Raw genomic sequence first — 13782 nt, forward strand, 5'->3', positions numbered from 1 at the left:
TCCCAGTCCGGGCCTCCAGGTCCAGGTCCGGGCCTCAGCATCGGGGCCTCCCCGTCCAGCCTCCCGCGTTCGGGCCTCCACATCGGGGTCGGGGCCTCCGGGTCCAGGCTCCGGGGTCCAGGTGCGGGCCTCCGCGTCGGGGCCTCCCCTGCGGGGCCTCGGGCCAGGGCTTCCGCGTCCGGGCGCCACATGCGAGCCGGCCGCCTGCCCCCCGCCCCCCGCCCCCCGCCCAGGGCCGCCTGTGGCCGCCGCCCCTTGCTCTCCGGACCTCGGCTCTTCCCCCCGGTGCCGTTGCTGGTGCCGGTGCCGGTGCCGCGCCCCCCTCTGCGCTCCCCTGGCTGCGCGGCCCCCCCAGGCAGGACCGCAGGCCCCGCCCCCTCCGCCGACGCCCCGTCTTGGCCACACCCACGTCTCCGGGAGCCCCGCCCCCTTCACCGCCCCGCCCCGGCCACACCCACTTCTCCGGGAGCCCCGCCCCATTCGCCGACGCCCCGCCTTGGCCACACCCACGTCTCCGGGAGCCCCGCCCCAAGCGGGCTTGGCCACACCCACTTCCCCGGGAGCCCCGCCCCATTCGTCGCCGCCCCGCCTTGGCCACACCCACGTCTCCGGGAGCCCCGCCCCACGCGGGCTTGGCCACACCCACTTCCCCGGGAGCCCCGCCCCATTCGCCGACGCTCCGGCTTGGCCACACCCACTTCCCGGGAGCGCCCCGCCCGCCCCTCCGCCGCCGCGGGGCTGACGTCACCAGGGCCCCGGCCGCCGGCGCCCCACGGTGCGCGCCCCGCGCGGGGACCCGCCGCCCTCCCGGCGCCGACCGCAGCGCGCGTGCCCGAGCCCGAGCCCGAGCCCGAGCCCGGCCGCCCGCGAAGATGGCGAGCCCGGCGCCCGCGGAGCTCGGCGCGGAGGGATGCCCGGCTCCCGCGGCCGCAGAGCAGGCGCCGCGGGCCCCGCCGCCGCCCCGGGCCGCCCCCGAGGAGCGCGCGGCGGGCGCGGGGCTGCAGGTGCCGGAGGCGGCGGGCGGGGTGGCGGCCGCGGTGAGCTGGCTGCTCGGGGAGCCGGGGCTGTGGCTGGGCGGCCGCGCCGACGAGCTCCTGAGCTGGAAGAGGCCGCGGCGCAGCCTGCTCGGCTTCCTGGCGGCCAACCTGCTGTTCTGGTGAGCGCGGCGGGCGGGCGGGCGGGCGGGCGGTGACCTTGGGGCGCGCGGGGGGCGGCCCCGAGCCCGCGGGCGGCGTCCGCCCGGCCCCGCCTTGGGCCTCCGGGTGCACGGTGGCCCCGTCCCCCCCCGTGCACGGTAGCCCTGTCCCCCCCCCACGGTGCACGGTTGCCCCGTCCCCCCCCCCCGTGCACGGTTGCCCCGTCCCCCCCCCCACGGTGCACGGTTGCCCCGTCTCCCCCCGTGCACGGTTGCCCTGTCCCCCCCCCCCCCGTGCACGGTCGCCCCGTCCCCCCCCCGTGCACGGTTGCCCCGTCCCCCCCCCACGGTGCACGGTTGCCCCGTCCCCCCCCAGTGCACGGTTGCCGTCCTCCGTGCCCCCCCCCCCCAGGCCCGCGGGCCCAGGCGCCTGACCTGCAGGTGTGGCCGGCGTGCTCCGGAGCCGGGGCGCCGCCCGCTTGCCCACACCGCGCCCGCGAGCCCCGCCGGCCCCTGCACCCCGCTCGCTCCCCGACCCGCTCGCCACACGCTCCGGGGCGCCGCCGTCGTGGGCCGCGGCGTGGGCGCCGCACGGTGCCTTGGCATCCCCCCAGGGCTGGGTTGACGGCTCCTGCGGGCAAACCGAGGCAGACAGGTGGCTTAGGTACAGCGCCCGCGGCCCCCCGCCCCCAGGTGTGTGCTCGGGGCGGAAAGCAGCCTCGCTCGCAGGTGAGGCACGAGATGGGATCCACAGGAACGTGTTCGGAAAAGCCCCTTGATCCACAGGTTTGCCCCTGCACAAAGCGCCCTTCCCCGCGGAGGGCCCGGGAGGGCCGCGGCCTGTCATCAGCTCGAGCCCGCGGGGTGCAGCGAGGCCGCCTTTGTCTGCAGCCGCGGCCTCCGGATGAGCATCAGCCGCCGGCAGGACCTGCGGGGGTTGGCAGGGGACCCCTCGGTCGGTACAGGGCGCAGCTTTATTGACCTTACAGTGAGGAGGTGAAGTGCACAGAACCCGCACGGCTCGCCGTCTTCCAGGGGAACTGGAGCAGCTCGAGATTTTTTTCTGCCGATCTGGGTTAGCCTGGGCCTCCTCTTCAAGTGAGCTGTGTCTTACCACGGTCCCGGAATGGGAGTTCACTTTGGACACCTTAGCTGTGCTTCGAGTGTCTATTCCAGATTTCTTTATCCTGTTCTGAAGTTCTGGGAGCCCCCAAACAGGGAGGACATACCGCATTAGGCGAGCACAGTCCAGTCATCCGAGGGCTGTGCTCCCCTCATTTTACCAGCGAGGAACATGTTTTTGAATTCTCTTCTTTTTAAATTGCATTTATATCCTTAACAAACAGTGTAGCCTCAAGAATTCAAACATTTAAAGCTACACAATGATGCACACTTTGAAGATCTCTTTCCCGGGCCGGTCTCCGGCCACCCAGTTTTCTCCCAAAGGCAACCAATGTTACTACTTTCCTCTGTATCTTTCCAGCTTGTGTCTGTTTTCAAAAATAGGCAATATTCTACACACGTTGTGGGATACTCTTTGGGCTATTCCGGTTCTTGTATGTCTTGGCAATTACTTCCTTGTTCTTTTTCAGCTGCATAGAATTCCATCATAAGGATGTCACAAATTAGTGAGCCTTCCTCCTACTGATGCACTAAGATATTTTCCGAACTTCTGCTATTTCAGTGTTACAGTTAATGGCCTTGGACATACATTATCTTGCATATATTAAGCATTTCTGTAGGATAGATTCCCAGAAGTGGGGTTTTTGGGTCCAAGAGAATGTGCACATGTGATTTTTTTTGTGTGTGTGTGCAATTTATTTATTTGAGAGAGAGAGAGAGAGCATGTGAGCAGGGGAAAGGGCAGAGGGAGAGCGAGACTCCCTGCAGGGAGGCCTCTCCAGCTGGATCCCGGGACCCTGAGATCATGACCTGAGCTGAAATCCAGAGTCGAGTGCTTACCCGACCGAGCCCCCCATGTGCCCCTGTTCATGTGTAATCTTGATAGTTATCATTATAGGATTTCCTTAGAGTTCCACACACCTGTATTCCAGCCAGCAATGTGTGTGACTGCCTGTTTCTAGACCCCTTGCTAACAGTGTTTTACCAAACTTTCTGCTCTTGCATATCAGGTGAAGAAGGGTATCCAAATTTGGTTTTAATTTGCATTTCTCTGGCATTGGACAATTTTTTCTTAGGTTCAAGAGCTGTTATAATTATCTTTTCTTTGGATTATTGTCTATTTATAAATAACTTTGTCCATATTTTTAGTTGTGCCATTGAGCTTTTTTTCCTATTGATTTGTGGGAGCTCTTTTTATATTAACAACTGAAATACTTATTAATTGTCATTTCTGATCCATTAGTTCCATTAAAATGTTAGTTTTTTTTACACCCCCCCCCCCCCGCTTTTGGGATTAAAACAATTTTCAAGGTCATCATTTTCTTTAAATAGTGTGCTTATCAAGTGATCTTAACTTACGTGAAGCTCTAGCATTCTGTGTCCCAGAGACTTTAAAACTCTACCTTTTTTATGAGAATAAAAGATTGTGTTAGAAATATGAGGAACCCAAATCTTGTCTTAGGTAAAAGTGATGATTTTTTTTTTTTTCTTTAGTTGGTGTGATTGCATTTTTGTGGAAAGTAACTTTTTAAATGTTTTTGAATGATTTAGTGCCTGATACAAGCAGTAGCTTTCAAGATCTTGAGTTGGGGCTCAAAAGCTCTAACGTTTTTTACCTGCCCTTTATCTGTAAGATGTTAGTGCTGTATACTAGCACAAAATCTGAGACGCAGCCGTAGCAAATGGGTATAACAAGGCTGCATGAAGTAAGTGTGGGGGCGGAAACAGAAAGCATCATTCATTTGGTGAGGTTTTGGGGGATTGACAGCATAGTCAATGGAGAAATTGTGGGGCCTTCATAGGGCAATTATGCTTGAACGAGACCCTGATGGACAGGAATGAGTTGGAAAGGTCTGATGGAAGGCCAGCAGCATTCCAGGCATAAGAAATTGTTCATAATATTTTGACCAATATACTTAACAGGTACAATCGGGTAGTGGTTGGTAGAGAAAAGTAGGGAGATGGCACTGGCCGGGTCTCATATTTGGGGGTAGTATGGTCACCTTGAATGTCAGACTGTGTGTTTGGACTTGTTTTTTTTTTTTTAAATAGGCAATGGACCAAAAAAAAGTCCAAGTGTCCATGAATCTTTTAATGGGTGAGTAAATTGTAGTACCTGCATTCCTACCATAAAATTACTATATCACAGTGAAAATAAACTGCAGCTATAGGCAACACCATAGGGGAATTTTACAGACGTAGCTTTGGGCAAAAGAAGCACGCGATATGTGTAGAATGATCCAGTCTTTTAAAAGTTTTAGAATGCGTAAAACTAAACAGTCTTGATTAGGGGTATACACATAGGAGATTAGAAAGACATTTATTTTTTAAGAGACGGAAGGAAAGGTGGGTGAGGGGCGGAGGGGGAGAGAGAGAGAGAGAGAGAGAGAGAATCGTAAGCAGGCTCCACGCTCAGCGCAGAGCCCAACATGGGCCTCGATCCCAAAACCCCGAGATCATGACCTGAGCAGAAATCCAGAGTTGGATGCTTGACTGACTGAGCCACCCAGGTGCCCCTAGAAAGAGATTCTTATCCCTAAAATCAAGAGACTGTTTATCCCTGGAAGGAGTGGGAAAGTATGACCGTAGAGGGGCACGTGGAAAGTTCTGGGGTGCAGGCAGTGTTCTATGTTTTGACTCAGGTGGTAGTTACATGACATTCAAGTTCTGTTTATTATTTTTTAAAGACTTTATTTATTCCTGAAAGACAGATAGAGAGAGGGAGGCAGAGAGAGAGGGAGAAGCAGGCTCCCCGCGGAGCAGGGAGCCTGATGTGACGCTCGATCCCAGGCCCCGGGGGTCAAGACCTGAGCCGGAGGCAGACGCTTAACCGACTGACCCATCCAGGCGTCCTGAGTTCTGATTACTTTAAAACTCTGTGTGCCTGTGTTCTTATCTATGATATATTTTATGAAAAATGCTAGAATACTAAATAATGCTAAAAAAAAAATGGCATCCACGCACAGCTCCAAGGAGTTTGATAAAACACAGACCGCACCTAGTGCTGTCTCAAGAAGCAGGATTTCTACAACCTGAAATAGAATGAGTAATGGCCCGAGAGCCTTAGGGCTGTGTCCTCCTCATCCTAACCAACAAAGTACATGTTTCTAAAATTCTTTTTTCTTATTTTTAAATTTTACTTATTTTAAGAAAACGCTAATGCAGCCTCGCAGTTCAAAAGTTTAAAAGTACAGAATGGTAAACACTTGAAGATCTCTTTCCCACGCCTGTCCCTGGCCACCCAGTCTCCTCTCAGAGGCCGTCAGGGACACCACTTTTAAGCCCAGTATAAAACAGGATGAACCCAGAGAGGCAGACAACGCCCATTTAGTTTTGTTTTTAAGGGATCAGCTTTGTGCAGTATACCTGAGATGCGCACAGTTCCAGTGTACGGCCGAGTGTATATGCCCGGGGAACCGTGCGGCAATCAGGATCTAGAACGCTCCATCACTCCAGAAGATTGGAGTCAGGACCACGTCTGGGGATTGATCCGCTTTACGTCACTATAGATCAGATCTGTCTTCCCCAAGGTTTCATATCAACGACACCATATAACACGCTGTCTTCTGTGTCTGGCTTGGTGCACTGAGCGCCGGGTTTTGAGATCCATCCCTCTTGTGTCCATCCATTACTCCTTTTTGTCGTTATCCAGTACGCCCCTTGGGGGATGTGCCACGACTTGTTTATCCACTTGCGAGGTGACGTTCATCTGGGTTCTTTTCAGGGTTGGCTATGATGAATCAAACTATCAAAAACTCCAGGCACAGGTCTTTGGGTGCAGGGTCTGTTTTTGCCGAGGGTAGGGGCAAGCTGTGACCTGTGTTTCGTCCGGCCACGTGGCAGTCGCCTTGCATAGGCAAGCGATGGAAGCCCCTCCTCTTAGTCTCCTTGCTGGCCAGAACACTGAAATTGGGTGCCACCCTCTTGGGTCAGGCTGCCCTTGCCACCCAGAAAGCGCCTCTCTGGTGATTTGGTTTTGAGCCGGCCACGGGAGACTGTGGCAACGGAACGTCTTTGCACAGGCTGGTCCCTTCAGGGCACGCGGCGTTGCCAGATGGCTATACTCGTCGTTTGTGTAAATAGCAAAAGTGCAAGAAAGTGGTTTGCTCGAGGTGGCTACACACGGTGTACCTGCCAGGAGACCTGTGGGACTCTGCCTTCTGTGTTTCGTCGGGTTGGACGTCTGTGCTGTCCACGATGCCCGACCCACTGGGCGTCCTTGCAGCGCCGCCCTGAAGGCTTGGTTCCGAGAGTAGCAAAGTCCAACTCCCACTTGGTTCCAAGAGCCCCCGCTCCACGGTCACCGATGGGTTGCATTGCAGTCGGGGCCCCCAAAGAGTGGTCTCAGACGGGCACCGTCAAGGGCATCACCCGGATGCTAGTTAGAGGCCAAGACCGTGGGCTCCCCTCCACGCCTACTGGACCAGGAGCCCTGGAGGTGGGACCAAAGCAGCTCAATTTCCTCCAGTTCCCTAGGTGACCTGATGCACAAATATGAGAACCACTGCCTTGGATCCCGCTTTCTGGGAGCACGGGCCCTCTTCTCCATAAGGCGGCATTGCCGTTGGCGACAACTGAATAGTAAATATTTTCCTTAGCATGAATTCAGCCCCCCTCTTGATCATCTCTGCAGCTGCCCAAGATCCACACCCCCTTTCTAAGACAATCCTTTGTTTCAAGATGAATTCTCCTCTTGCTCCTGCTGAGTCCTTTCGCCCCAGCTGAGGAATCCCGGGCTCCTTCCCCCACTGTTTTCCAGACTCCTCTGGACCTGCTTCACCTGATCTGTCTTCCTCCTGAATGCAGCATTCCTGAGATGGCCTGACCCACCCCCGCCCTCCTGGGCAGCATTCACCCAGCCTGAGATAGAATTTCTTTATTCTGATTGATAGTAACTCCCTTTGCCCCCATAATTGATGGTTGTTGGACTCTTATTCTGTATTACACGTATGTATAGATGACTACACAATCACAGTGTGTAGAGCTGTACTAAACTAAGGACATTCAGATTTCTCACCTTATCTAAATCTTACAGCAACTTGGAAAGGCAGGTATCGTTCCCGTTTAACACAAGAAGAAACTGAGGCTTGTAGGATAATTGAACGATCAAAGAGTGGCTTTGACCTGCACCGTTCAGTGGAGTATTTGCAGTGATGGAAACATGCTACATTTGTACCGTCTGGTGTAGCCTCTTGTGGCTGTTGAGCATATGAAATGTGGCTAGTTTGACTCAGGAACTGTATTTTAAAATATATTTGAAGTTTAAATAGCCACATGTGGCCAGTGGCTACCGTATTGGGTAGCACAGTGTTAGGCCATGGTCACAGGGCTGGGTCATGAAGCCATGCCCTCTCTCAACGAATTTAGTGGTTTTTGTTTGTTTGCTTTTGCTCTATTGTATCACTCTAAGGAGAAGACAGATTATGAAAGCCAACAACTAGGGGTTACATTTTGCAATATCACGGAATCATGCTTAGTGATTTCAGCCTAGGGCGAAAATAATTATGTTGGAAGAATGTTGCTTCTGCATTGGGAGGGATTTTTTCTTTTCTTTTCTTTTCTTTTTTCTTTTTTTTTTAGCCTGACAGTCTAGGCCACGGTCCTCCGTTATCTCCGCTCCGGCTGGCGCTGGGCAGCTGTGGCAGGGTGCCTGCTCCGGGCCCGCTAGCTGCCGGCCGGGGTGTACCAGAAGCCGGGCTCGGCGCTTGTCCCGGAGGGCGGAGGGCTCTGGGAGGCCGGGCGGGTGCAGTGAACTGCTTGAAACAGGGCGGCACGATTCTGAGTCGCATGCCGCATGCCGCGGTCTCCAGGGCCTTACAGTTTAGGACTAGCGGAGCTCGGGAGGGTGGGAATAGTTACCGAAAGCTCCGTGGCTTACCCTGTAGACCAAGAAGAGAAGATAGACTTGTAAAAGCAAGGTGAACAGTGAGGGACAAGCCCCGGGGTAGATGGGGGGTAAGCACCAGATGTGGTCAGCCCGGGGGGACTCCCCCGCCTATGCTAAGGTACATTCTGGGGAGCGTGGATTTAAAGGATTATTCTTGGATGCCCGGAACCAGCGTGGGCCCCGAAACATTGTTAGATGGCCCACGGGTTCGGTGAACGGAGCTGGACGAGAGGGTATTTCCCCCGCCTGACTCGGTGGGGCCCGCGAAGACCAGTCTTGCAAAACAGAGAGGCAACGGTCACGGGACACGGCGGCTTCCTGAGCTCCCGTGAGGCTCTTGAGCACCTGGTCGTGCACCCAAGGAACACGGCTGTTTTTTTACCCGATTAATACTCATTCTAGAAACCCATCAGGTTTTCTCTCTGATAACCACAAAGCACATCTTTAGCGATTTTGCACAATCTTATGATGATGCTATTTGAGTAATAACCGTACCTCAGCTTCTTTCCTGTTCTTTTTCTCCCCCTTTATCCCCTGCTGTGCATGACTGTTTTTCAGTCGCTGGACGGATTCAGATGAGTACACGTGAATGAGGTGTACCGTGATCACTCGCTGCTGGGAATGCAGTGGTGGACACATCGGACCCCTGGTGGGAGACAGATTCGCAAGCAGATAATCCTGAGGCAAGGCTGCGCCGTGCACACTAAATCGTCACGCACGGGCCAGGAAGAAGCCATAGGATTTCCCCTCGTTGGCAAATAAGGGCTGTGTGGGGACAGGGTGGGCCGCAGGTGAGGTCAGAGGGCGTCCGCACGCGCTGGGCAGCTGTTAGCAGCTGGGGCCTCTGCTAATTCAGGGGCGCTGGACCCGTGGCGCTCATCGTGCCCCTTCTGCAGGTGGGGGAAGGGAAAGGAAGGAGGCGGAGGAGTTGTTTTATGTGCTCCGGGGTGCAGAGGTGACCCTGGGAGGAGAGATGTTGGGCCAGCTGATGAAGGGGTTACTGTGGGCCGTGCCGGGGAACTCGGACTACGTCGGCAAGAGCGGTTGCCATCTCTTGCTCGGGTATAAATACCATCATGTTAGACCCTTTCTTCCGACACTTCCATTGAAACGAGCGACATTACCGGGTGTCTGCTCTACCGACAGTGCTTTAGGTGCCAGATGTGCAGCAGCGGACACAAAACGTGTGCGTGGAGTCCCCGTATTCTCGTGGCACCGGCATTCCGGGGTGGAAATGGCAGAGGGAAGAAGTGAGCGTGCAAGACGCTGGAAGCGGCTGGGCCTACGGAGGAAGCTGAGGCAGGGACAAGGGACAGGAGGGACAGGCCGGTGCTGGCACCTCGGGAAGGACCGGGGTGATCCGGGCAGCTCCCTCGGGGGGGCGGTGTTCCAGAGGAGGTGGTGTGTGCAGAGGCCCCGGGTCGGGTGGGGTGGGCTGGGCTGGGGGCCCAGTGCGCTGCCACTGGGTGACAAGGGGGAGACGCCATCAGTTTAGCCCAGAACTCCACTTTTTGAACTCGGCAGTTGTGCCAGATTCTGCGTTTTAGGCTTTTATGGGTCCCCCTGGATGAAGTAGGGGAGCGAGGGCCTGGGACCACAGCCCAGCGTGGTCCCAGAGGAGGGGGAGCAGGTGGTGGTGGGGAGGAGGAGATGGACTCAGGGGGGCCTCTGCAGGTGATGTCGGGGTGGGGAGAACGAGGTGCGGGACCTAGGAGGAGTGGCTGGCATGAACCAGCGTGAGGGTCCCTGAGCCTCAGCAGGGTGGGGCCGCGGGGAAGGAGGGGCACCTCCCCAATTTTGGGATGTGGAATTTGATGTGCTTGTGGACACCAAGTGGAGTTGTGCAAGTGAGTCCCTACGGGGTTAGCTCCATGGGCGGATGCTCCAGGGACACATGGTTGCAGTCCAGCTTTGGGGATAACTAGGGGTGCAGGTGGCCTGGGGTTCCCGCAGGAGCACTTCCTGGGGTGCAAGGGTGCTGCGGGGGTCCTGCGGGAGCACTTCCTGGGGTGCAGGGGGTCTGGGGGTTCCCACGGGAGCATTTCCTGGGGTGCAGGGGAGTGGGGGTTCCTGCAGAAGCACTCCCTGGGGTACAGGGAAGCTGTGGGGGTCCTGCGGGAGCACTTCCTGGGGTGCAGGGGGCTGGGATTCCTGCGGGAGCACTTCCTGGGGTGCAGGGGGCTGGGGGGTCCCATGGGAGCATTTCCTGGGGTGCAGGGGAGCTGCGGAGGTCCTTTGGGAGCACTTCCTGGGGTGCAGGGGAGCGGGGATTCCCGCGGGAGCACTTCCTGGGGGTGCAGAGGACTGGGAGTTCCCATGGGAGCACTTCCTGGGGTGCAGGGGGCTGCGGGGGTCCCACGGGAGCACTTCCTGGGTAGCTGGAGGAGGGCCTGTCCTCGCCCAGGGGGGTGCCCAGAGGCAGCCCCGGAGCGCTGGAGCGGGGGTCCCGGGGGTGCCGGGCAGCAGGGAGGTCAGGTGCTCTCTCAGGGTGCGGGAGCGCTCCAGGGGCAGGTGCTCCCCGCGCCTCGGGTGCGCACAGCAGGGGCGGATTCTCACCCCGTCCTCCTGGCCCCTCCTGGCTGTGTCCTTTGGGGCGCGGTGTCGACGTGACAGAGAAGGTGACCGGCCTGAGCGGCCCAGCCTGTGGGCATAACCTGAAGGTGGCAGGTGCATCCCGGGTCTGCCCGTCCCCTCCGAGCTGTTCTCCGGCTGCCGTGACACCGCGGCGGGGCTCTGAGCGACCCTGGGGCTGGTGGGGCTACAGGCACCAGAGACGGAGGGTGAGGACGTGGGGCAGGAGGGGCCACAGGGACTCTGGGGGAGGCCCCTCCTCCTCAGATACCTGAGGATGTTGGGGAAGGATGGAGTGCCCGGAGGTGGCCGGGAGGTGCCCCGAAGTGGCCGGGAGGTGGCTGGGAGGTGCCCAGGAGGTGGCCCAGAGGTGGCCCAGAGGTGGCCTGGAGGTGCCCGAGAGGTGGCCCAGAGGTGGCTGGGAGGTGCCCGGAGGTGGCCGGGGGGTGGCCAGAGGTGGCCGGGAGCCGCGTGTAGTGGCAGCTAGTCTCCGTTTGAAGGAGGAGGAGCAGCCGTGGAAGGCGTTGCGGGACAGAGGGGGTGCAGCTGTCGTGGGGAAGGCTTGCAGGAAACCCCGAATCTTGGGGGCGTCTCGGGCACATTGTTTTCTTGGCTTTATTCACGCGTAGCCGTTTCTTCCGTGGATCCATTTGCGCCAGGCTCCTTCCTGTATTTTCGTCTCTGGCTCCTAAACCAATTTCTGCCGAGGTGTACCCTAGTCTTGGTCCCCCCCCCCACCCATGCTTGTCAGTTTGACAGCGAATGTTTCGAGGGACGGTTCCCATTTGCTTACAGAGGCGAGATCAGATGCGCCCGCGGTGTCCACGGGTCATCACAGGCTTCTAGAAGCTGAACCGCTTCGCTCTTCTCAGAGACGCTTCGGAAATCTCCTCCGTGCTGCTCTGTCCCCTGCAGAGCTCCACTTACGTGCGGGGGATCTTTCCGTGTCCAGAAGGAAGGGGGCGGTGCCGGGGGATCCCGGTGGCGCCCCTTGCCCGGTCCAGACGGGAGGTGGGGGGGCAGGTGCCACCCGAGGGCAGCGGCTGGGCCAGCCCGTCACTGGGAAGGTGCGCGATGAAGCAGGGGGAGCCCCTGGGCTGGTTCACACCGGGCCTCTGGATAACCCGTTTGGCTCCTGTGCAACCAGACGGCTTTCATGGGACACATGTGGGCGCCCCGTGCCGTAGCCTCGCAGGGTGTCGCTTCACGCTGCCTGCGGTGGCCGCTGGTGTTGACGACGGCCGCGCGCCGCGCTCTGCTGGGTGCAGGCCGCACTTGCCCCCTCCCCCAAGTCTCGTGCCACCCAGCCCGGTGCCGTTGCCCCGGTTCTCAGCGCCGCCGGTGACGGGGCCCCGAGGGCCCTTGCCCCAAGGTGACAGGTTGTCCGGCCAGGCTCCTTGCGTCGTCTTCCCCAAGAAGGGGGCGATGGCCACGTAAAGGGGGGCGCGACTGCGTGTGGCTCAGCCTCGGCCTGGCGGGGAAAGCACTTGTCGCAGTACCGGCTGCCGCCCCACAGCCGGATGTGGCCGCGTGAGCCAAGGAAGTCCGTTCATTTTTCCCAGGAAAGTTCCAGCACCACCGGCGGCCTTCACCTGCTGCGCCTCTCTGCGCCCGGGTATCTCAGCTTCGGCGTTGATCGTGCAAACTGCATGTGCGTTTGTCCGAGACGTCACACGGCCCAGCTTCGGGTCCCCTTGGCGCGGCCCTCTGGGCTCGGGGGAGGCTCTGGGTCTGCAGGTGAGATGTCAAGTGGACTCGTGCGTCCGCTCAGGAGGCCACGCCGTGGGGGACGGGGCGACTTGTAACTGCCTGGGAGATGACCTCCTGTGGCCGGGGAGCCCGGTGTCCCGCCCCAGGTGAGGCTGGGCTGACGTGGGGCGCCGCTGCTGGGGCCGGAGGCGGTCAGGAGGGCCCAGGCGCCCCAGCCTCTCCCGCTTCTCCCGCGGCTCGTGTGCGCGGCCCCGAGCTCTGGGGTGGCCCCGGCCCCAGGCCCCCCCGGAGGCTCCAGGCCGCACGGGGACCTCCCGTTGATTCCAGTTGCCGCCCTGCCGGGGGCTTCCGTGCCCCTGTGCACAGTTTGAAAGTATTTTATTTTACTGTGTATTTCTTCTGATTCTTAGCAACGTATTAGAACTTTGTGGAGTTGTACCTGGGTCGAAGAAAAACCCTACAATTACCGAATACGTAGTAAATGATGAGAATCCCACACGTGGAAGTCGACCACTGTGTTGTGTACACACCCAAACGCCCTTCTCTGTCTGATCAATGAATTCCACCAGACTTTTAATAAAACACAGCCGTGTCTCGTCCCGCCTCTCCCCGGGTCCCCGTCCTGTTTCTCAAAGCAACGATTGTTATTTTTTCTGCTTTTTCGGTCTGGTTAGGCTTTTCTACATAATATCCTTAAAGTGCCTTTCCTATTTTATTTTTTTTTACAATCGTAAGCAATTTCTTGAATTTTTTTGAGCTATAATTGACATATAATGTATTAGTTTCAGGTAATCCACCTAAAGATTGGATATTTGTGTTTGTTGCAAAGTGATCACTGCTGCACGTCTAGTTAACATCTGTCACCAGACGTATTACAAGGTCTTTTGTTTTTTTGCTTTTTTTTAGATGCCATTTCTTGACTTAGCTGCGTTGTTTTTTCCCTCCCAGCCCCCACACAGACACCCTTCCCTCCTTCGTCTGCTGCAGTGATGAACTTGGGGTTCAGTCGCGGGCCGTGTGAGCCTTATCCATGCGTGAGCTACAGAGAGTGGCCCGGTCACCGTTCCTTTCTAGAATGACTTTATTTTGCTGTTACTCTTAGCGTGTTTGTTCTATTTGATCCTTTTGACTCTCCAACATTTCTAGGAGGCTCCCTCCGGTAGAGGGCAAACCTATCAGGCCGACACCCGAGCCTCCCTCCTTTTGTACCTCTCCCTGCAGCCGTCCCTGCCGGAGCGCCCACACTCCTGTTCCAGTCCCGTCTCGTCGTCCCCCGGGCCTCCTGTCCCCGTGGGACATCCACACCGTCGTCACCCGCTGCTCCTCCCATGTGCCGGGGCCTCTGTTACAGGATCCA

At 57.7% G+C, this 13782-nt stretch overlaps 1 protein-coding gene across 1 annotated transcript in view; it reads left to right on the forward strand.

The window, feature by feature from the left end:
* Positions 1–857: 857 nt before the first annotated feature.
* The window catches only part of RETREG1 (reticulophagy regulator 1), a 122406-nt gene continuing 109481 nt past the window's right edge, over positions 858–13782 (forward strand). The window contains exon 1 of the mRNA XM_077896396.1: positions 858–1156. Coding sequence (XP_077752522.1) covers positions 873–1156 — 284 coding nt within the window. The 5' untranslated portion in view covers positions 858–872. The remainder of the gene's footprint in view (positions 1157–13782) is intronic.

This window comes from Canis aureus, chromosome 4, assembly GCF_053574225.1.
Source record: "Canis aureus isolate CA01 chromosome 4, VMU_Caureus_v.1.0, whole genome shotgun sequence".
NCBI classification, from domain to species: Eukaryota; Metazoa; Chordata; class Mammalia; order Carnivora; family Canidae; genus Canis; species Canis aureus.